Source organism: Ostrea edulis, chromosome 5 (assembly GCF_947568905.1).
Source record: "Ostrea edulis chromosome 5, xbOstEdul1.1, whole genome shotgun sequence".
Taxonomy (NCBI): Eukaryota; Metazoa; Mollusca; class Bivalvia; order Ostreida; family Ostreidae; genus Ostrea; species Ostrea edulis.
The window spans coordinates 37,336,845-37,362,298 of record NC_079168.1 but is presented as its reverse complement, the minus strand read 5'-3'; the positions used below and the strand labels follow the sequence as shown (position 1 = coordinate 37,362,298).

The 25,454-nt window shown below is 33.8% G+C and overlaps 1 protein-coding gene and 1 long non-coding RNA gene across 13 annotated transcripts in view; one reads left to right on the top strand and one right to left on the bottom strand.

Annotated features, from left to right (window-relative positions):
- LOC125650208 (uncharacterized) overlaps positions 1-20,604 on the top strand; it is a 39,832-nt gene extending 19,228 nt beyond the window's left edge. For 6 of the 12 annotated variants that reach the window (XM_056165937.1, XM_056165940.1, XM_056165938.1 and 3 more), the window contains 13 exons: positions 2,329-2,392; positions 3,089-3,151; positions 3,242-3,381; positions 3,697-3,783; positions 6,207-6,290; positions 6,804-6,902; positions 7,096-7,415; positions 8,696-8,742; positions 14,152-14,263; positions 14,638-14,655; positions 15,052-15,148; positions 17,359-17,470; positions 18,286-20,604. In XM_056165937.1, the coding sequence (XP_056021912.1) occupies positions 2,329-2,392; positions 3,089-3,151; positions 3,242-3,381; positions 3,697-3,783; positions 6,207-6,290; positions 6,804-6,902; positions 7,096-7,415; positions 8,696-8,742; positions 14,152-14,263; positions 14,638-14,655; positions 15,052-15,148; positions 17,359-17,470; positions 18,286-18,428 (1,386 nt within the window). In that variant the 3' untranslated portion in view covers positions 18,429-20,604. Of the gene's footprint in view, positions 1-2,328; positions 2,393-3,088; positions 3,152-3,241; positions 3,382-3,696; positions 3,784-6,206; positions 6,291-6,803; positions 6,903-7,095; positions 7,416-8,695; positions 8,743-11,565; positions 11,988-14,151; positions 15,149-17,358; positions 17,471-18,285 lie in introns of those variants that run through there. The other 6 variants (XM_048878280.2, XM_048878277.2, XR_008803219.1 and 3 more) reach the window with 5 other exon arrangements.
- A 2,596-nt stretch (positions 20,605-23,200) lies between these two features.
- On the bottom strand, positions 23,201-25,317 carry LOC125650545 (uncharacterized). Its single transcript, XR_007361037.2, has 2 exons — positions 25,081-25,317; positions 23,201-23,429 (listed from the first exon to the last, which is right to left on the bottom strand). It is a non-coding gene; the product is annotated as an uncharacterized LOC125650545 (long non-coding RNA).
- Positions 25,318-25,454: the final 137 nt, after the last annotated feature.

Below are 25,454 nucleotides of genomic sequence, written 5' to 3'. Positions count from 1 at the left end.
TTTCTAGGGAACGGAATTTTTATACATTATTTTGCATCATTAATCCGGAAATTCGTGTTCCGGATCCGGACGGTCATCTTTTACTACAAAACGTTAAAATGCATTGAAAATTGTACCGTTAATTCGGACGGTAAATTTTTTGAGGAAAGGTCTGTGTCAGACAATTTTAGCAAGGCATAAATTATAAAGAAAACAAGCCCAACTATCTAATTGAAGCGATTACCTGTACCCTGTCAACACCTCCCTATAATTAGGTGGTGTATGATGATATATCCGTTAGATAGCACATGCCGATTGAGACATTGTATTGCCAATTTTTGCACATAAGATCTGTATTGCATGTAGTGTTGAATTTTGTAAATAAGTTTGTAGCATATTATTTTATAGTCTCGATCAATAGCCTAATAGTATTGATAAATTAAACATCATGCCGTAATGATATGTTTTATTGAACTGCTACACATATCAGTTGTACTGATTCGTAAATTGATATCGGCTTATTAAAATCTAAAGAGTGTAGATTATACTTCTAGATTTTATACTGTTGATTGGCGTGAAATATACAATGTACATGTATGTTCATGCACATGCATATGTAGTAAGTTTTTAATGTTTAGAATGTCACGCATGTAGAATGTACCTGTGTATGATTGATTCTTGTTACGATGTTGTAGAGCTTTGTTACTTTCGAATTTTTAAACTCTGGGTAGAAATGAGAAAATTACCATGTTAAGGAAAATGACAATCAAATTTTGCATGTACCCGTAATGTTGGTTTCACCCAAGTTTTGTTCCGTTATTATCGCATCATGAAAATAATAAGTGCGCGGGGCTAGATCAAAGCAGTAGTAGGTGTTAATATTACTAGCTTTAATTATTTTGTTCTCCCGATATTGTCTTGGATGATTATTGAATAAGAAATTTAAACTCTGGGAGATGGAATTTTGGTTAAAGAATGTTGTCAACGGACATGATAATCAAGAAATTCTTAAATCAACTTTGGACGATGAAGATTGTTTTAACAGACCGCCGAATCCGTGAATCGTGACAGATGGAAATGACCGGCCTCTTTAAGAAGTAAAAGTATGATGAAATGTTTGAAGTATAAATGATTATGTTAGTTACTAATGATTTATTTACTTATAGTGCTTCCTTATTTGTTTTATTGCATATGGTACACAGTTTTGTAGATTTATTTGTAGTGATACATAATGTGATATACAATCATGTACAATGTAAGCATAGGCAAATACATTTCACATATATATTTAAATTTTAGTGCTTTGAAATGCATGTAAATGTTAACATTATCATAATTTATTTACTAATGCAAGTAGTTAAATCCAATGATAGAATGTGTTTAATTCACAACGCATCAATAAAGTAAGCATATTGGTTACTTATGTAAAGATAAAAAAATTTGCGATTCAGTTATCCGGATGCTTCATTTATCCGGACGATTTTGCTGGGAACCAAAGTGTCCGGATTAACGAGGCTCCACTGTACATTTGTATTGATCAGATTTCAGGAGATGGCATTGAATCTTTCTTCAAAATCAACAAAATTTGGTACAAAATAATTTCTAGGGAAACAGTGCTTTTGAATGGAATCAGTTGTTTTGAGAGAAAATATGTAGTGAAACAATGAAGTGGATTTCTTGAAAATATCTCAAAACTTAAGTTTGAGTTTTCTTTTATTTGAGAAGTTAGAATAATTGAGTAAAACCTCATACTTGATTCCAATTTTTGACTTAAAAGTTTATTTTGAGAAATCCAGGCCTGTCTAAATTGGGCATGTATTGGTTGTATATTGATTTAATGTAGTTGCGTAGAGGTAGATATTGCAGAAAACGTTGACTGACACAGCCTGCTATTGTAAACAAGACACGTTACATGTATTCATTCTGTATGACAGAATAGCTGTCATTTAATAACAAATGCTTTTAAACCAGTGCTCACTTATTTGAAATGTACCACAGGTAACTGTTACATGTTCTGATGTAATTGCTTCATGTTAAAATGTTTCTATCAATCATGACTACAATTAAAACTCTTTACAGCAGGGTAAGAATAAGAATGGTTATCTATTAACTCATAAAATCATGTGTATATATAATAGAAAAAGTCACAACAGAGATAACTACATTGAGGCAAGACACAATCTTATATTAAAATCGTAGGCTAAAGTTCAGACTAGAAAATGACAGTTCATACAAAACAGATACAGTGTATGAAATGTACTATACGTAGCTATCACTGACGTAACAGTTTTGTGTTGAATAATGTATATAAAGGTATGCTACCATATGTAATAATATTTTCTTTTACAGAGGGCTGGCTCTGAGAGTGATGCATTCCTTGATTCAGCTTCCATGGCAGGGGGCATAATCGAGGGTAAGTCATGTGTCTTTGGAATTGATGGTAAGTCGCATTTCTTTGAAATCGAGGGTAAGTCACATGTCTTTGAAATCGAGGGTAAGTCACATGTCTTTGGAAATGTTGTAGTTTCAAAGAGGCATCTGAACATTTATAACGTGTAGCATAAAAAGTTTCACATTTTAATTCAACTGATATGTAATCTGTCCTTTCATTGGATAATACCCTGAAGTTTGAGACAGTGAACTGAATACTGATGAGATGCAAAGTTTTCATTTTTGACTATGCAGAAGAATGATGTACAAACATAAGATTTAAGTAAACATTTCTTGATGAACTGGTATTCTATATATATAAAAAAAATCAACAAAACAACAAGAAAACATCAAGAAAAAAACTGATAGATGCATTTGAACATGACTAACTAACTCTGTTGTAAGATTTGTGGTCGTTTATACTGTTTTATAACAATCTAAACATCTGTCTGAAACCGACTCTGCTAACATGTTGCCACTGAAACTCAGTTTGCCATCTTTAATCCAGCATTCATGACCCCAAATGACAGGCTAGTTATTCCCTTAGTGTTTGGATTGTAATACTGTTTGTCAATTCACTTCAGTGGTTCTAAGGACACATACTTAGCATATTACATGTAGTTGTTGACTTACTGCTGTTAGAGCAATGTTATTTGGTTTTTATTTTCCATTTTCACAGATAAGACGTTTGTTGATTTGACAATTTTGCAAGCAAAGGACCTGATGCCTGCTGATCGTAATGGTAAGACAATCTTTAATTGATATCAGATAGTACCTGGTAGTGGACGTTTCATCAATGAAGGGGAGTTCATCCACATGTTGGTTTTTCTAGGACTGAGTGACCCATACTGTACTGTTCTAATGGGAAGTAAAAAAGTGTACAAGAGCTCAGTGAAGAAAAACACACTGTTCCCCAAATGGAATGAAAGCACATCTTTCCAAGTCCTGGAGGACAACCATTTACTGGAGATAGTAAGTGTTTGTGTGTATAGACTGGAGATTGTAAATGTTTGTTTGTATTTATAGACATTTAGATTGTAAATGTTTGTTTGTATTTATAGACATTTAGATGGTTAGACTGGAAGTAATATTAAATGGATGTTCATAGAAGAGAGATTGTTAGCATTTGTGTGCACATTTAATGATTTTATTTAAGGTTAACTTGAAGAATGAGATTGTGAAATGTTAATTTTCTACTGTAACAACCGAAAAAGAAATATCGATACCCTAATCCTGGACAAGACATTGATGATGATTTAATTTCCCTGAATTATGTTTGTTTTTCAGTTTGTTTATGATAAGGACATGATTTCCAAAGACTTCCTGGGTAAAATCATTTTAACACTGGACAAACTGAAAGAAATATCTCACAAGGTATGCAGATGTATGTTGTAAGGCTCATTATTACAACTATATTTAAACGGACTTAGCATTAATTCCACATTGGTAATCTTACTTACACTTCAACTGCCCTTTCAAGAAATGAAATTCTTCAAAATCATGCTTCAGTTTTCAACACATTTAATATCCCAATCAATGGGATGAATAAATATGAGTTACTATACCTATACTGGACTCCTAAACTTCATAAAAATGCTCACATAGATACATTGCTGGATCTAGTAAATATTCCATCAAGTCCTTATCCTTACTTCTAACAAAAATATTAACTGAGCTGTGAAAGAGAAACTTCAGACATATTGTGTCGCAACAATGCCAAAAATGGTGTAAATTAAATGTGAATTCTTAAAAATTTTTTTAAAACTTTTATTGAATTTGAAATCACAAAACTTTTCTCAAATCAACAACATCAAAACGTATGACTTTTCAACACTTTATACGACCATTCCTGATGATGAATTAAAGACTAGACATTTTGACATCCTAGACAGTTGCTTCTTCAACAAAAATAGAAAATTATTACTTTCACTATTGTACAGCAAGTAACCTAAACCACAGGGAGATTGAAGCATGTATGCATGTATGAAAGGTATGTTTGTGTAAGTGTCTGATGTATTGTATGTGACCAAAAAAATAAATAAATTATAATAATAAAAAAAAAATAGAAAAAGGAAATATTCATATATCTAGTGATCAGTCATTCAAAAAATTGATTTATTAAACACCACTTTGATTCTATGCGCAAGTACTCTAAGGTTGATATTAAAAAGATGCTGGAGGAACATGACAATATCTTTATATTCTCTGGTGATCAGGTCTTCCAACAGTCCCATGGGGATCCAGGTTAGAATAGGTTCTCAGTACCTCTTGCTTGTCGAAAGAGGTGACTAAATGGGGCTGTCCTTTGGATGAGACCACAAGAACTGAGGACCCGTGTCATAGCAGGTGTGGCACATTAAAGAATCCTCCCTGCTCAAAGGCCATAAACACAGAGCATAGGCCTAAATTTTGGAGCCCTTCACTGGCAATGGTGACGTCTCCATATGAGTGAAAAATTCTCAAGAGGGACGTTAAACAATATACAATCAATCAATCTATCCAACAGTCTGTTGGAATTCTAATGGGCATAAATTGAGCTCCTTTATTAGCTAATTTGTTTTTACATTCTTACGAGGCAGAATTTATTCACAAGCTTCTACATGAGAAGACAAAAATCTCTTGCTGTGGCCTTCAACTCGACAATTAGATATATTGATAATGTTTTATCTAACAATAATCATTTTTGTTCATATGTCAATTCAACATATCCCAGCTTGCAGCTTGAAACTTTGATTTTGAATTTCCTTTCGATAACCTTGACCTCTTGCTTTTTACCTTGAGAATTAGTGTGAACTAAGACCTGTATGCATCATATAATTTTTTAAAGCTGGCAAAGGCTTAGATGAGAAATGTAGATTACATCTTGTTCCAAAGAAGTTTTGGAATTTCCATTCAAATGACCTTAACTTTCATTCATAAACTTGAAATCCAAGTGGAGGGAAGATCTTTATACAGGATCTTGCACACAGAGCTGAAATAATAAACACACAAATGAACATAACCGGCAGGTTACTTATTTCTCTGCAGTACTATTGTGAGGGTATGATAACTAGACTTCTAGTAAGAACATTAAATGATCTCATCAAGCCTCACTACTGATATATTTCCTTGCCATTGTCCAAAGGGTTTGTTTGTGTATTCAGATTTTCAAGACAGTATTTTATACATGCATAGAGTGTACTTTTTGAAGTCATTTCCAGATTTTCATAGTCACAATTTCCATTAAAATTTTTATTAAAGTGTGGAATTTCTAGCTTTTAAGCAAATTATTACTAGAATTAAGATGTAAACTTACATTGTACATTTGATTAAGAGCACCAAAAATTTGCTTTTTTGTTACCTGTCTAATGGAAAGAAATACTTGTGCATATTGGTAAAATGCCTTTCATAAGTAATTTTTATAAAAGTGTACTTCTCTGCGTGAATGAATTGGAGCCATTTGATATTTAATACATGTATTGAAGTTCCTCTAGTACTGTTTGATGTTATTTTCAGATCTCAGGTTCGAACCATTTATCAATGCCATGTGTATCTAATCCTTTACATGTTATGAACAAGTTATAAACATGCTGTAAACATGTGATGAACTTGCTTTTAACATCTTATGAATATCTTTAATAGTAAATATAATTACCAGTGATGATCATGTTTTGAACAAGATATAAACATGCTATGAAGATAACAATATGTTATGATCATGTCATGAACATATCATAAATATGATCACGTTGTAATCATGCTATGAACAACTCTAGAAGATCTCGGTACACAATGACCAAGATTGCATGTTGTTACAGGGCACTGCGGAATGGATTCCATTACAGCGGACAAAATCTGGGCAGATCCAGATCAAATGCACAGTTACATGTACAAACTGTCTGGTAAGTAGGTCAATTTACAGGCAGATCCAGATCAAATGCACAGTTACATGTACAAACTGTCTGGTAAGTGTACAAACTGTCTGGTAAGTAGGTCAATTTACAGGCAGATCCAGATCAAATGCACAGTTACATGTACAAACTGTCTGGTAAGTAGGTCAATTTACAAAGTACTACCTCCTACATTATCTCTCAGTCATATTTCTTATGTTAGTTTGAGAATGATTATAATGACCATGTGTGCTAATTAAAACCTAAATATGTTTCATAAATTTTATACTGAGGAATCTTACTTTGTATAAAGGTTACAACCAGGATACTAACAGCAAAGAAATATTGCTTTCTGAAAAAAAATTCTCTTTGTCATAATGACTGTATTGTAAATATGTTATCGGTGATGTTTTATTCTCTTTGTCATAGTGACTGTATTGTAAGTGTGTTATTGGTGATGTTTTATTCTCTTTGTCATAGTGACTGTATTGTAAGTATGTTATCGGTGATGTTTTATTTGTACAGGAACCACTGAACAAATCCCGTTCTTTGCGACGAAACGGTCATCAGAATTCCCTGAAGACAAACAATGATGTTTTTCTGCCTGTTGTAGACACAGTATATGTAAATAATTATATATCCATTCAAAGTCTATGATTGTATCATCTATGTTTAAGAATACTTTGAAAAAAAAAGAAGATAGCAAAATGATAATGTGATCAACAATAACTCTTTTCATTATAACTTTAATCCAGAGCATGTTTGTTGTACATGCATGTTATGTAATGCTCTCTCATATTTCGTTATTTTGTAACAGGAATCTGATAAAGGAGAGCAATCCCCAACTGGCCACGAGTCAAGTCCTCTCCCCCCAGACAATGTAAATGGAAGCTCTCCCAAATCTCTGAAGGGACAGATTCCCCCAATAAAGGAAGAAAACCTTCCATCTGATGAACAGATCATTCCAGAAAAAGTCCAGTCAGTGACCCTGACCCCACCTGTTGGCCAGCTGACCTTGAACCCTGAGGTGAGGTTAAGGAGGTCAGTGTCAGATATCAATGTCAGCAAGAAGACCGACAAACAGACAAAGAGCAGCTCAGGACTACTCCCAGCTACAACCCTAAAACATACAAACTCGTACGTAAAACTTTTTATTATATTAGTTTTTAAAGCAAAATAACCCATCGTCATAGTGGCTGACTTCCTATTGAACACAGAGAGAAAAATGTCAGCATTATATTCCTTGTCCTTTTAAGTCTTATTGCTTTGCTGGATAGTTCAGTGATTAATGTATAAGGCTATTGGCCTGTTTGTTGATTATGTGATCAAATATAGCAAAGGTATTTAATTTTACTCCAGGTTACTGTAAACTGCACATTGTCACTGAAGAATGTAATTTCAGAGTTTTCAATTCACAGTATCATTGTACACCCCCCCCCCCCCCCCCCCCCCCCACCTTCCATCAAGTTTTCTCAGATCTGTTATTCATCCTTGATTTTCCTTATGTATTTGCACATGTTTGAGAGATGGAGATTTTATCCATGTAGGACTTTTTCATGTTCATTCTATGTTATAAAGTGTGTTAATTGACTGAGTATGTACATAATGCAGAGATGTTAAACAAATAAGCTTGAATAACAATTTGTGGTGCAATATTGCACCTTGAGTAAACCTTTAACCCTATTGACCATATTGAATTCTCCGTGTGGTGTGAATGGGACATTATGAATATAGTCTGTGTCCTATGTATTGAATTCTCCGTGTGGTGTGAATGGGACATTATGAATATAGTCTGTGTCCTATGTATTGAATTCTCCGTGTGGTGTGAATGGGACATTATGAATAATAGTCTGTGTCCTATGTATTGAATTCTCCGTGTGGTGTGAATGGGACATTATGAATAATAGTCTGTGTCCTATGTATTGAATTCTCCGTGTGGTGTGAATGGGACATTATGAATAATAGTCTGTGTCCTATGTATTGAATTCTCTGTGTGGTGTGAATGGGACATTATGAATATAGTCTGTGTCCTATGTATTGAATTCTCCGTGTGGTGTGAATGGGACATTATGAATATAGTCTGTGTCCTATGTATTGAATTCTCCGTGTGGTGTGAATGGGACATTATGAATATAGTCTGTGTCCTATGTATTGAATTCTCCGTGTGGTGTGAATGGGACATTATGAATATAGTCTGTGTCCTATGTATTGAATTCTCCGTGTGGTGTGAATGGGACATTATGAATATAGTCTGTGTCCTATGTATTGAATTCTCCGTGTGGTGTGAATGGGACATTATGAATATAGTCTGTGTCCTATGTATTGAATTCTCCCTGTGGTGTGAATGGGACATTATGAATATAGTCTGTGTCCTATGGAAGTAGTAATAATAGCTATTACTGGTATGTCTATTTCAGAAGCAATTCCATCTCAGCATTACACCAAGGTGACACAGATTCCATAGGTAAACTCTCAAAACTCCGTTTATATTTCTTTGAAAGTTTTATATATCAGTATTACAGTAGATGAAGTTTTTACTGTAACTAAGCAAGGGTTGTGTAAGGTTTGTATAAACCATGTAAAATTTACAATACATTTGAAACACGGTGTTTCTATATAGAACAAAGAAATAATGATTAATGTAGTATAGGTACTGTAACATATTAACTATTTTTCATATTCGCATCTATACTTAATTCGCGGAAATGTGGGAAATGTGTTTTGACAAGTACCGGTAATGTTCATGAGTTGAAGCAACATTACATCTTAAACATAGACAACATGACTAGCAACTGATTTTCACTTATAAGTAGTACTTGTAAAATTCACAATTTTTTTTGCATGCAAATAAAAGTTGGTTTAAATTATACTGTGATACAGTTTTCCGTCATCTTATAAGCATTGTAGTGCTCTAAATAAAAAATTATATGTACATGTATGCTTATACTTATGTACATATATGTGATAGGAAAACTTGAAATGCATAATATGTCTAATTAATAATCATCATTCGTAGGGGTCAATGTTTGTGGGTAACCAAAATTTTACTGGGTTTTTGCAGACATAATTTCGTGGGTAACCTTAAGGTCATATGCAACATTCCTGCCATTTCTTTACTAAACTACTCATTTCATCTCCTCAATGTGAAGAGTTCTTGTGTGATTTCTGAAATAGGTTCGAATTTTATATTGTAATAATTTACTATAACTTGTAGATTGACTTGATTAGCTCATTGGTTAGATTGCCTAAGTAGTAATGCAAGGGTCGTGGGTTCAATCTGATTGATCCAAAGATTTTTCTCTGTTTTGCTACAATAATTTTGTAATGTCCATATATGCACTCTTCTGTAATATATATAAAGAGCTGACTTCACATTTTTACACGCCAAAACCAGGCCCTATCAAAATATGTTAACTCTGCAACTGACCTGGTAATATACCCCAGGTTTTTTGTTGTTGTAGAAACAAAATAAGATGCAAGTGAATTGTAACTGTATGCAATTATAATGTGACACAGTACTACATGTATTTACATTGTAGTTATCCACTTTTTATGGAATTTTGCAAATAGGAAATATTCCCAAAAACTACAATTGAAAAATGTATAAAAATATGCATATACAAGTGACTCTCGATGGCTCGAACTTCGATCTCTCGAAGTGCTCGGTCTCTCGAAGTGAAATCATGGTCCCGATTTTTTTCTCTATATAACAAAGCAAATTTACTATCGATCTCTTGAACGTTAGATCTCTCGAAGTTCTCGATCTCTCGAAGTGAAGTTGGGTCCCGTAAAACACATTTCATTGTTTTTCACTCTTGATCTCTCAAAGTGGTGTTAGCGTATACCCACCGTTACACAAGCATGTAATAATTTCCGCTTGGGCCTTACTTGGATTTTGTTGAATGCCGAAGGGGTAATTAAGTGTTTTCAGAGATGAAACATCGCGGGTGCTTCTTTATGGAGGTGCCACACTTGAGTATATAATTGGCTAATTGGTCAGTTTACACCTTGCGCTGGGGTTTTAAGTCGTGATGATTAAAATTATATAAAATCCGACTATGAATAAAATCTATAATTTGTTTTGACGTGACAATGAGAGAGTAAGTTTTATACATAATTTAGAGATCTACAGACTGTTAAATTTTTCGAGTTTGTTCTTTGTGTAAAGTTACTCTAAAACATCGTTTTACTCATTCGTTAGAATTTTTGTTTTGGGTAAAGCGACATAACATTGTGCTGTTTAGTTTGCGATAGTAAAGCGTCATCGGAACTTGGTTTTGTATGCCTATCTATTAAGCATGATTAAAGAACAAATAAATACATAAACTCTGAAGTGTTTTTATTAATGCAAAATAAGATTTTTTATTTTGATATCAAAGTACCTGACGAATATGAAGGAAAACATGTCAAAACGATATCATATGTCGATATGATCTTGTTGGTATACATTTCTGGTTACTGTAAAATCTGAACCATACCGGCGGACCTTCAATTTCCGAATTTCGATCTCTCGAACTCTCGATTCCTCGAAGTTTTATCAAGGTCCCTTGAACTTCGAGTTATCGAGAGTCACCTGTAAGTACATGTATATATAGATATAATGCAAGGGCAGAGATTAGAAATGCAGAATATTATTTGATACCTTTTAGGGATCAAATCACAAAAATTTCCACCTGCAGAAAATACCCATTATGTGGTATATGTTATGATGATAATTAAATTAAAGTAATTAGTGGGTTTTTTGTTTTTTTTCCAGAAAGAAACTACTCTATCATTGTCTTTATGAAATCGATAGTGTGACACATAAATTATGTTGTCTAGAGATTCCTAATGCAATCAGGGTAAAAAATTTAGACCCACAAAATTCACAAACATAGATCCCCTACTAACAATGATGGTTCCACAGTCCGTTATGATGTTAACAGGTGTCAATATCCCAGTTGACACTTGGTGTAAATCCGTTATGATGTTAACAGGTGTCAATATCCCAGTTGACACTTGGTGTAATTTGGCTTGCTAGTAAACAAAGACTGGTATTTTAACAGTGTCAGTCAAGGCTCCCACAAAGAATGATGGGAAAAGTAAGAAGTGCACTATGGGTGTGTTAATGTACAGTGTTCTCATGTCAAACTTTAATTTGCACCTGATTACGTACACTTTATGTTTTGTATTTATGTTCACAGGTCAATTAGAGGTCTGAAGTATTGCAATTGATGATGTGAAAATAATATTCTAACATTTTATAGTGGTTTATTTACTCATGGAAACTCTAACATTCTTACAACAGAAATGGTCGGCCACAATAAGGTATACAACTAATGGCATGAGAATCTAGCTTTCTTTTGAGATCAATTTTTAAAAAAATCAAAAATCTAGTATTCCTACAGCATGATAGACAAACTCTATTTAATTCAGATTTTTATCTATGGAATGGGTTGCAAGTCCTTTCCCAGAATTTTCCTTTCATCATGTACACATTCATATTTCAGGTCCATGCATGTGTACTTTAGTGTGAAGTTTGAAACTAAATGCTATCCATTTAAAACTTATGATTAATTCAAGTATCTCCCATGGTTATGAAAATGCTTAAAATGTTTTTGTATATTGATTAGATATTGTATGATTTGTCTACTGTAAGGAGGTGATCGGGAGATTAAAAGACTTCTGATTAATTCTAAAACACTTTTAAGTGGGAAAAAAAAAGAAAAAGATAGAAATAAGATAAATGAATGAATGAGAGAGAGAGTATTAATAGTCATTTGACATAATCAATAAAGGAATGCATGGCAGAGTACCTGTTATATAATTATATAACCTATTATTTTACTAAAATTAAATCTGATCTTTAATTCTGCTTTGTACTGTCGGGTAACATCTTATGAATGTAGATTATGCAGCCTAACCTAATATTCCATTTTCTCCATGAATGTTTAATTAGTATTTTCCTGTGCATTTTTTTTTCCATCTTTTAACTTGCATATGTATTATTTTCTTGTCTTGGACTGCTTTCCAAACATTAATTGTTACAAAATGATTATACCTTCCCTCAAAGGGGTGGAGAAATAGAGGATTTTTCCAACTGTCCATCCATCTTTAGTATGTTCCTCTTGCTGTCAGTTGTTCATCCACATGTATGTATTTATCTGTCCATCTAAACATGGTTTTGTCACCTGTGAACATCACAGGGCAATATCATGTTGAGATTATATATGTCAGAAATATCACATAAGGCAACATCACAGGGCAATATCATGTTGAGATTATATGTCAGGAATATCACCTAAGTCAACATCACAGGGCAATATCAAGTTGAGATTATATGTCAGGAGTATCACCTATTAAGTCAACATCACATGTTTAGATTATATGTCAGGAATATTACCTAAGTCAACATCATAGGGCAATGACATGTTGAGATTATGTCAGGAGTATGACTTTGCTTTCGTTGCTTAGATTTCAGAATTTGTTGATTCATAGACACAGATCTGAAATGTGTCTTGGTTTTGATTTCAGTGAGGTCAGATTTGAACAGATTCAAGCTATTACACTGTGTACTGTAGATTCCTAAATACATGTATACACGAAGAATATATCATCATGGAATTTCATGAGAAGCTCGTGATTTGATGTCTGTGAGTCATTTCGCGATATTAAGTACTCACGTAAAGTAAGCAATCTACAGTACTTTGATGCTCTCCTAGTTAGAGTGACTTCAAGCTTTGTTATGACCCATAAGTGTGTCATCATTATGAGTTTAAGTCATGTCACCAAGGTCAAGGTCTCGGAGCAATGACTGAGGTCATGTCTAAGCAATGTTTGTGCTCATTGTTCTGAGAATGTCTGATATATTGCTTCCCAAAGCCAGTAAGTGTATCCTACCTTTGAGGTCACAGGACTAATTTGAAGAAATCTAATGTTTTAATTTTGTCAGAACAGTAGATTGCTTTCCCTGCTGGAAGTGATTTCGAACTTCAGTTTGTAGTTGCCAATGCCTTACTTGAGTATTATGAAATTAAAGTTATGTTGTCAAGGTTTTCGCTATAATACAATAAAATTATTGCAATTATAAGGTAACCTCTATGGAATGACTCCAAACTATAGGTGTATCATTTTCTTGATCCGATGTCATATCACATGGGTCAAGGTTATTAGAAAATTACCTGTGTTATGATTTAGTAACAACTCTCTAAAGTGTGTTATCAATAATCATGTACATGTACCACATCAACAATCTCAAAAATGTTTTAAAATTCTAATGTGAGTGTAGTGAGGTATATGAAGAACTATGTTTCAGTAAAGCTTGGTAGGATTCCATGTTGTCTTTCTGAAATTCGGAGGCCCTACATCAATTTTGCAAAATTTGAAGTAATATGATCTAATGGTAAATGCATTTAATGATTAATTATATTGTTATTTTACATGAACATAGGGGTTTGAAAGTGAATTGAATGCAATACTTACAATTTTGTGTCAGAAATTTTAGAGCAGGCCCAGATCTCCATGACATATGCATGTATAATGTAAAGTATTAATTTAATTATTTTAAATAAGTATTGTTTAAACTAAAACTTGATCCAGATTAGAAATTAACTTAAAGGATAATTATACAGTACATATGAAAACAAGGAAGGGAATGTTTTTCAGCGCTGTTTTACCTGTAGTGGTTTTCGTCTTTTATCTGAGTTGGTACTGCACTGCTGCAAATGCAGAGTACACAGAAAACATTCTGTTTTATAGAATCAGTTCTTTTGACATCAATAAAAGTGTGTAAAAGAAATGTATACAATTTTATATTTTCTCTGAATGGGGAAAATTAAGAGTGAATTTCCAGAATAGATATATTACATGTGATTTAAATCTTCCTGTTTCTCAGATTCATCAGTTCCTGGTCATGAGAAGCTGTATAGTGTATCAGGCAAGATTATGGAAGTGAGCGGGCTGAGACAGAGTTCCGGCAATATTTACATTAAGGTCCGCCTGGAACAGTGAGTATGCCTGCACCGACTGCTTCCCAAACTCCCACTTCCTTATTGTGTGTAAAAATTAAATATAATCTCATGAATGAGTAACAATTTTGTTTATAAAATAACAATACTAAGGATTGATGTTTTCTGTGCAAATTTGTTGCAACTTAAAAGTTTAAAATTCATCGTCCATAGACGTAAACTGTATTTTGCCATCAACAGTATGGTAAATACATGTACTGACAACCTGACATTAAACCTAGTGTTGCCTGATGTTGTGCAGGACAATAATGAATCATTCCTCTAATTAATACACTCTTATCTCAAAAATCTAATAACAGAATGGAACTTACAAAAGTATGTGAGATCAAGGTTTTTATTTTTGTTCCATTTAGCCACAGAGAAAGACACAGGTAGTGTAGCTCCATGGAAACGTGTTGTTGACTGTATTTGTATTCATTAAGTTTTAGTCAATAGAGGAAACTAATATCCCACTTGGTGCATGGGTCAGTTGTTAACATTAATATGAACACCAGCAGTTACATTGTGTGGTTTCAGTATCTGTGTTTCATTTTCTGACAAACTATTTGTTTTATGTTCCTAATATTAATTTTAGAATATGCACTTTATTAGCTCTCAGATTTCATTGAATTATGGATTTTTTTTCATTATTTTTACTGACCTAAAGTAAAAAAGTAAAATTTTCTTACACATTTATGATCAATATTTCATCAATTGAGAATTCTGTAACATTAGATATGCCACTTAATAATTTGTCAGTAAAGTATTTCATATGGATGTATTTTCAGTTCAGGGAGCAGACTGAGGTTTATTACCCATGGCCGTGTAATTGCCAAATCCTATTTGTTTCCGATCAGTGCCACTGCTCTTAATCAGCCATTTGAAGTAAGTAACCTTCCATACATGCACAGGTATCTCAGGTTTTAAGCTTACCTGAGCAATAGATTTAAGTGAGCTTTTCTAATCAAATTCTTTTTTGGATGTCTGATGCCAACTTTGTAGGTGTCCTTGTTAACTTATCATATTCACGACTTTGTCTTCTTTAGAACCAATTTCAATCAATTGGGTACAAATCATTCATGGTTGCAAGGATTCAAGTTTGTTCAATTCAGTTCAATTGTTTATTTAAAACTTTTTTAAAAGCTCTACAGCTCATCAGGTTACATGAATCATTATTGACACAGTATAAACAGGACGGAGAATACAAATTTTACATTTTTTTCATGGAGAATACAAATTTCACATTTTTTCCTCTCGGACTTTCAATGCTAGCTAGGTCACAGGTGTATACATGTATATTTTCCAAGTTTACACAATATGTCTTTCAAGTCAGTAAACAATTGAACTAATTTAAACACAGAAGATTTTTTTCCAATAGTATGGCTTGATAAATCATATCAAATAAAAATAAAAAGGGCAATCTCTTCATCCAAGGGGAGATAATTAGGAAAAAATTAGTGTAAAATAGGGTGTGGTGTATAAACAAATGTTCTCAACAAAAACCACTGAAGCAGAAAAGTGAAATCTGGCATACAAGCTTCCTTGTATTTGTAAACAAATGTGTTGGAAAATTCTTTTAAGATATACACAGCATAGGAATGCAGGAATTTTTCAGAATTAAAAAAAGACTGCTGCACTATGTTTTTCATGAGATGAATTAATTAAGGTATGCTATATTTAAACCATCTATGGATGAAAAGTGTTATTGCATATTCCTTTGTATACATGAACAATGGTCATCAACAACCTTTATGTGCATGGGCATGAGAGAAAAAAACCCAACTCATCCCAGCATTGACACCTTAAGCTTGAGACATGTAGTGTACATAGTTGATAAAGGACATGTTTTCACTAAGGATTGGGCCACCATTAATGTTAAAAACTAATGAGTCTAGTTTCTGATTGATCAAGGTGACTTAGTTGAGCAGAATGACTCCTTGGCTTCATGTTTGATAACTTCCATTGAACAGGTTGATTGCACGTTGTGACTTATGTTGGATGACTTCCATTGAACAGGTTGATTGCATGTTGTGACTTATGTTGGACGACTTCCATTGAACAGGTTGATTGCACGTTGTGACTTATGTTGGACGACTTCCATTGAACAGGTTGATTGCACGTTGTGACTTATGTTGGATGACTTCCATTGAACAGGTTGATTGCACGTTGTGACTTATGTTGGATGACTTCCATTGAACAGGTTGATTGCACGTTGTGACTTATGTTGGATGACTTCCATTGAACAGGTTGATTGCACGTTGTGACTTATGTTGGATGACTTCCATAGAACAGGTTGATTGCACGTTGTGACTTATGTTGGATGACTTCCATTGAACAATCTTATTGTGTTTTATGTTTGATTATTTCCGTTGAGCAGTGATATTGTGACTTATGTTTGATTATTTCCGTTGAGCAGTGATATTGTGACTTATGTTTGATTATTTCCGTTGAGCAGTGATATTGTGACTTATGTTTGATTATTTCTGTTGAGCAGTGATATTGTGACTTATGTTTGATTATTTCCGTTGAGCAGTGATATTATACATTTACTGCATGCAATAAATTGTTTATTATACCGAAACAAAGCAAGACCACAAAATTGCATTTGAAATTGGAGTCTGCTCATCTATACATTGTACATGTATGTAGCTGAGATTGCCCTAACGGTAACACCGCGCCTTAACGAATTAGAAGGTACAAACAGCGAAATACAGTGATATGATAACCAGTTTTTGTATTTCTATTCTCCTTGAATGCTGATTTGCTTGCTTGTTTTGTATCAACCCAAACCAGGCGATTTAACTGTGTATCAGAGACCCGCATATTTTGTGCCTTACGAATTATGGAAGTAGAATGACTCGGACTTATTGTGACGTCACAATACATTTCGTCGTCTTTAACGTTAAATTTATGGAAAATGCACGAGGCTGCCCAAGCAGTAAATATGATAGGGAGATATGATGTTTGAGAGGGAGATATGAAGTTTTGTTATCCCTGGCATGTGACCATCTAGACCAATCAGATTACACGTTGCATAGAATTCTCATACTGAGGTATAATAATATGACTTATGTTTGATTATTTCCGTTGAACAGGTTGATCGCGGTGCAGGTGTCAGTGTGAACACACATCTTGTCTTTGATATCAAAAATGAAAACAAAGACCACCTGGCCCATAAATCATTTAGCTTGAAGGAATTGTTCTCAGGTAAGTTTATTAATAACAATATAATGATTAAATGACTATTTTTATCCAAATCATTACTGTATTAAATGTATGGTAGAATGATGTACTTCATGTTTTGAGGTATGTACTGTAATTCTGCGATAAATTTGAAACAACCAGATGAAATCAACTTTTGAAAAAAGTAAAATGTTTGACACATAGCTATAGTTTTTAGTGTAAGGGACTCGATGAAAACAGGGAGACCAAGTTAAAGATTGTATAGAAGGCGACTTTATGTATATTTCATTGTACATGTATTTTTGTCATCCAAAATAATTTATGATTTGTTAAACATTTTGTTTTGTTACTTCATCATCTTTGATTGTAAAGTAGTTTGCATAAAACAGTTTACTAAATTTAAACCTATTATTTAAACATGCTACAATATCAATATGAAAGAAAAAAAAAAGTGTTTTCTTTCAATTTTAGATGCTTTGGTTTATTGAAAATGTTTGCATCTTATTTACAGAAGAAAATGCAATTCACTCGAGAATATTCCATTTCAATGAGATATTACCCCTTAAGAGCCTCTTGATTAAGTCTGTCTAAAACAATAAAAGAATAACATACTTTGTGCTCTTTCTTGCAGTGATTGTATACACATTGGAAGCACCCATTTTGGACAGAAAACATAAATTATTGATTTCTTAGCAGCGCATACCTTCATTAAACTCTGTCAAATTTGAGTAACTGATGAGGCAGGTTTAAGACTTTAAATAGTTGAATGTGTGTAAATAAGGTTGATTATCAGAATAAATGATGAACTCATTGCAAATTAACATTATTGTATCTTGTAGATTTTGTGGAGGGAGGAGTCGAGAAATGGCTGCAACTTTCAGACAATGCAGAAATTAAAGTCTTCTTGACACAGGGCAAACTAAACCCCAGACTTGTAAAGAAGAACAACAAAGTTGGCAAATCCTGGTCTTTCAGGAAATAAATGAATATTTAGATTTACTGCTACTGTGTTCCTACTCTCAGGTTACTTAATGTTAAGATCATCTGGGCCAAAGTAAGCTTAATTTTCTTATCAAATCCTGTCCATCAACCCTCATACTCCAATCTGCTCTCCTGCAATAATTAGAACAAACCATTCATTGGTAAAGGATATTCAAATCTAATAAGGGGAGATAAACTTGAATCAAAAGTTCTGAAAGTACCAAATATCACCAAGTATTTGAATTTTGGTATTTACATGAAATGTGGCTTTCCTTTGGCAACAGTAACAAGATCTAGTACTAGTATTTGTTTTAAGGAGATATGCCACACCAGAGAAATTTGATTTGGATGAAAAGTGGAGGATATGTACAACAATATTTTGAAATTGAAAACTTTCACATTTACTTTATTAAGTTAAAAAATACCGTTTTAGTTGAAAGCAATCCGAGAAAAATTTAAAATCATTGCTAGACTCGAACACGCAATCTACAGTTCAGCAGTTGACGTGCTAACCTACTGTGCTACTTGGCTAGGCAAGGATTTTTTTAAACGAATAGACAAATATTGCTGATATTTATATTTTCATCCATTTCTTAAAAGGATGTCGGCCATTATGACGATGTAGAGTAACTCCTTAATAGCTGTTCAGAATGTGCAATCCATCACACACTCAATAAAAAGGAGAAATGGATGCTTGATCATGTATGTTTATAATTATGGAGAAAAGGTTTTTCCTCAAGTCTGCTCTCTGTAAGATGCGGTCTAGTCAGTTCTACAAATATATATTGGCCAGCTAAATGGTTAACAGCAATGGCTGCAAGACTGAATTGACATTTAACCCTGTCAGACATCAGACTAGACTGGTCCAGGGCTATCTGATATCTCAACAGAATATAGCAGATGTGTAGACTTGTTGTCAAAGTCAGCTCATAGGTAGCGGTTATTCAGAAAGACGAAAACAAAAGTAGAAATCCAACTGCAGCTATGTTTATTAGCACTTTGAAAAGTGTAAATCTTTAGAATGATTAGGAATAACAAAACATGGGCGATATCTTTCTAGTATGTAATGTTGATGAGAATTTGTCCAAACTATCCAATCCAAAATTTAGGAAACAGGAAAATAACTGCATATCAATTTGATTTGTGAATGTAATGTGAATCATGTAATGTAACATCCATGATTCTTGACTCGGTGTTGGGCTACATTGAGAGGTTATAAATTACAAGATTCACTTTCTCAGAAAGAGCTGCTTTAAACCATGGAACATTTTGATACCATGACTGTGTTAGGTTTTTATTTTAATTCTCATTTTTCCCTCAAATCTATGCTTTGTTTTTATAGATGTGTGACACAAAATGTATTAAAAATGGGTATTATTTTACATCTGATTCCGTGAAATTTTCATATTGTAAACATGGAACGAGAATATTTAATTATGTTAACTTTCATCGTTCCACCTAAATGTGTTGCAATGCATTTGTAATAACTCTTTTCCGCCACAATTTATTCCTTTTAACACTTTCTAGTATTTATGATTTTATATACCAGCATTTTCTTGTTCATTTTACAATGTGTTTCACATTAAGCGTGTTAGGAACTGGTTAACTTAATTTCATAAAACTGGTGCCATTGAAATGCATTGTCCAATGTACTGTTATATGTAGTCAGAATTAAGAATAGTATTCAAAAAATATCTAAGATAACAAAGATGCTATTCTTCTATCTGTGATACGAAAGATGGATTATTTTTATATTGGTAACTCAGAGTTTGCTCCCTTAGTTCCTGGAACTGCTAGTGGCAGGGAAACTGAACACAGCTTGAAAATATCTGTTGATTTGCTGCTGTAACAAATGGTGTTCAAAAGTTATCTTGGGACAGAATACATTCTCATAAAAACCACACAGCATAATCCTATTCTTATTTTTTGTAGTCAAGACATTTTATGTGTATAATTGATGTAGTCAAAATATTTTTTATAACATACATGTATGTACCTATGTATGGCAAATATGAGGGCTGTAGTATGTTTTTCTAACAATGTTTTTAATCATTGTTAAATGTTTTTGTACTTGGATATGTTTGCTTTCATTATATTTTGAAGGTTGTTCACTTTAATTATATTTCTTTCATTTCGTCATGTTATCTAGATTAAATAAAAATATTTTCAAATTTGGATTCAGTGGTTGTCTGAAAAAGATACTCTTATTATATGCAGACTAATGAACTGGGAGCCCTGAACCATTAATCCAGCGTTTTTGTAGAGGCTGCTTTGCTTATTTTTACTATGTAATAAGATTTTGGCATGCACAATTAAGCAGCAGCTGACTCTGTTGCCATAAAACTGAAGACAAGCTTACTTTCAATCTGTCTTACTTTAATAGAAAGAACATGGAGTAAAAAAGCGAGACTGAGATCAAGTAAACTCATCCTAGTTTTATGGCCCTGGACCCAGATAGCCGTTAATTTTGCGTTTTTGGTAGAGACGTCTCTCCTCGCGGTAAATATGTACTAAATGGTTTGATTTAAAGAGCGTTTTATTATGATAAATAATAACAGAATCGGACAACAGGCTCTGTCTATAATACAAGTCCTTTCCGTAAATGGTGTGAAGCCTTAGCTGGCGTCGGGAGGATTTCAAAAGAAATGTTGCATTTTCACTATATAAGCCATTAAAGAACCTAACATTAGAACCATACACCCAGGTGCATTTCACAAAGGTGGAAAAGGTTCTGTCCTCATACTTCTATGTAGCAAGTATGGTTGTTTACTGTCTAGAAGAATAATTGTTAAGAAATAATTTATTTTCACTATTGAACATTTGAGAGCCCAATCTTAGCTAGCACCAGAACCTTGGACCCATAAATATCACAGCTCTTCTCATTATTACTATATGTACTCGCTTTGGTTGTTTGGTGTCCTTAAGTCAACAAGAAAATAGTTGAAAATAAATATATGTACAATTCACAAGCCATGGAGTCCCACAAGCACCAGAATCCTTGACCCAGTTTCCACGATAGATTTTTTTCTGTTTTTGATATATTCAACCTGGTTATGACACAAATCCAGGAGCCAAGCAAATGGATTTAAAAAATGCAGTTTCTTTGTTTCAGTAAGAGCCCTACCCCATCACCAGAATGCTAAACCCAGGAGTCCAAACGCACATTCTTGGGCCTTTTCAGCAAGCGGAAAAACAACCTCGAATGTATTAAAGTAGCCTCCATTTTTATATCAAATGAAAAAAATACGACCATAAAAATTATTTGTCTTTTTTACAATATTTACAAGAAACGATGAGATCTTCCATTCACAATGACTAATTATTGACTTATAGTGACTGGAAGCATCCACTTTGTACTTCTGGTAAACATAATACATTTGAGGTGCCTTTTCCAAGCTTGCTGGAAGTTGCAATTGCCAGGAGCCATGAATTTTGTGATTTTGGTAGTGGTTTTTCGCTTGTCATGTCTGCACAGTTGTTTCCTACTTACCAGATAAGAGAAGACCTTGAAGATTGCATTATTTTTAGGCTCTAGCTCTGCCATTAAGCTGCTTGGAGTCCAGGGACCATAGATTCACATTTATTGTTTACGACTCGCAGTGATGGACAAAAACAATCACAATAAGTCACCTGACAAGGTATAACCAGATGACCTAAAAGTTACAGCTCCTTCATTTGCTATGGTAAATACATGAATTTGAAATTCCACATTTTGTAATGTCACATCCTAAATCAATGTATTACAAGTACATACTTAGAATACTCCATTTTTAGCCGAGTTGCATCAAAGTTGAACTCGGCTATTGGTTTGGTGATGCGGGCGGGCGGGCGGTTGGGCGTCAACAATTGGTTTGCGGATGATAACTCGAAAAGTTTACAATCTAATCAAATGAAACTTTGATATATTGTTGGGTACCATATAAGGAAGACCCCTATTGGTTTTGGAGAAAAAAGGTCAAAGGTCAAGGTCACAGTGACCGAAAATAGAATGAAAATTTCAGAAAAATTTGGTTTCCAGATGATAACTCGGAAAGTTTAAATCTGAATCAAATGAAACTTTGATATATTGTTGGGTACTAGGTAAGGAAGACCCCTATTGATTTTGGAGAAAAAAGGTCAAAGGTCAAGGTCACAGTGACTGAAAATTTCAGAAAAATTTGGTTTCCGGATGATAACTCGGAAAGTTTAAATCCGAATCAAATGATACTTAAAGATATTGTTATGTACCAGGTAAGGAAGACCCCTATTGATTTTGGAGAAAATGGGTCAAAGGTCAAGGTCACAGTGACCGAAAATAGATTTAAAATCCCCCCAAAAAAAGTTTCCGGAGAATAACTTGAAATTTTTTAATTTGAATCAAATGAAACTTGGTTATATTGTTGGATACCAGCAAAGCAAGGCCCCTATTGATTTTGGAGAAAAAAGGTCAAAGGTCAAGGTCACAGTGACCAAAAATAGATTGAAAACTTCAGACAAATATGGGTTCTGGACAGTAACTTAAAAAGTTTAAAACTGAAATTAGTTCTTCACAATTATAAATATGCCACATCATTCCTGACTTTACAATGTATCCCATGCAACTCGGCTTATGCACCCCTGGGTGCATATATTGATTTTCTAAATTTGTTATCACGACCTTTTATATAATATGACTTTAGTAATAATGATACACAATAAATGGAGCCTTGGCTGAAGTATAATTGTATAATGTATATCTGTGTGTGTGGACTCAAAACCGTGGTTGAAGACAATGATAAAAGGATAACAAACATATTTCTTTGTCATATTAAATCAATTTAATTCATACAAGTCAACGAATGAACCACTAGTTATTGTCAGTGTGATGTGTCTTCACTGTGTTTTAAGTTTGTTGGACTGCTAAGAACTCTGTTAGTTAACCCTGTGCTGCCTTGGCTTCTTTGTGTTTCCTCAGATTTTTAGTCACATACCAAGATGGGTACCAGATGATAAACATGAATGGTAGGAAAACAAGCCCCTTTTTCTATAAAGAGAAAGAAAAAAAAACATTTGTAAATAGATTTGACAGGTGCATATTAAGGTTATTGTATTTAGATGGTTGGAATGGTAACAGGAAGTTGTTCACAGGCAATACAACTTCTTACTCTCATGAAGTCTTCAAGGTCTGATACCCCTTCTTGACTACGAACTCTCTGGATCAACGCCCGTTATAGTCCTGTTCACTCATTTTAAAACTTCTCAGTATTAAAGAATGTTCTTTCATTAAAATAATAATTCCTTTCCTGACATAACTTTAAACAAATTGCTCTTGCTAGGTCTATACTGTAAGATTGAATAGATCTGGCTTTGTTGTGGTCATCTTCGTAACAGTTCTGAATGTGAAATTCATTAAAATATGCAGAAAATATAAATAAAGGACACCAAAAGAGAAGATAGCTTTTTTTGCACCTCTTTTTTCGAATAGGCATTTTGATATCTACATTCAAAAATATCTTCCCATGGGGATCCGGGTGAGGAGGTCCTCAGTACCCCTTGCTTGTCATAAGAGGCGACTAATTGGGGCGTTTCTTCGGATGAGACCGTAAAAACTGAGACCCCGTATCACTGCAGGTGTGGCACAATAAAGAACCGTCCCTGCTCAAAAGCTGCAAGCACAGAGCATAGGCCTAAATTTGCAATGGTGACATTTATATGAGTGAAAAATTCTCGAGAGTGATGTTAATCAATATACAAACAATCAATCAAAGATATCAGGTTTACTTAGAGTTACTTTAATCTTGAATGTCTATTCGCTACAATTTAGTAATAAATTCATTGCATATATGTTTGTTGTTGCTGCATTATGAGTTTATGGGACAAACTTTTAACTGATGACTGAATCAACAGTTACATTGTTCCAGAACTAATAATACTCTTCTTATCATGTTCAAAATTAGAGTCTCAGAATTACAAAAGCAAAATCACTGCTATATTGTTAAGCTGACTGTGTTAACATACTAACTCAGACCACGCTATACATGTTTATGCTAGTGTACCTACAAATGCAGTGCCGGTAGTATCGGATTTATTTAAATAGTTCTCAGGGATTTTTTTAGGGTCTATACAGAGTCGAAATAAGGCCCCATTCCCAATGCTAAAAAGCAGGTATTTTTCCCAATTTCTACTTTTAAATTCCCAAACAACGAAAACAAATCAAAGCAGGGTAGCCTTTTTGTTCAAAAATCTTCTTCACAGGCCCACATATTATAATTTTTGCTTCAAAATTGTTAAGTAAACTTAATTTTTTGGCCTCTGATTATTTGAATGAGGTCAGCTTTGCAGCTTTGACCAAACTGAAAGTCAGAAAGAGTCTAATCAAACTTTAATAATCTGGTTTGTTTTTCTCCCCATTTCTTTCTATAGAATAATTTCCCCCCAACTTCAAGGAAATGCCGGCATTTTTCCCAATTGGGAAGGCCCAGGCCCTTGAAATCAAGACCTTAAAAAAAGCCTGGTTCTGTCCTAAACATTTACAATGATTATACCAGTATCATCTTCAAATATTTTCTCTCTCTCTCTTTCTTAATTTGTACAATATAATGGATAACTACCAGTGAGTTTCTCTAAGTTGAGGTATGTGCGTACGTGACAAACCACTATACATATGAAGAACTGAGGAAATTCGAGTTTCTTACCCACATAGCTCGGTCACCCAATGGATATCTTGGTTTGCCGACTTGGATATCTTCACCAAAGTTTCTTACAATTTGCCGGTTTACTGCACTTCTAACAACAGGTTGTGATCTCACAGCCACGTTCTTTACTAAACCAAACATTGTGCTTAGCAGCTTCGTTGACCCTGAGTTATCACTTCGGTCAAACACAAGTTATTGCCCTTGACAGGACAGGAAGTAGGAAACATTAAAAGTCACAATGAAAGAATGATATTCTGAAGTTTATGGAAACAACACATTGGTTTTTTCACCCTCAATTATCATTGATACAAAAGTAAGGATGATTTTGAATCTTCGTATTAAAACTTATCTTCATCATTTTTAGGGTACAATTA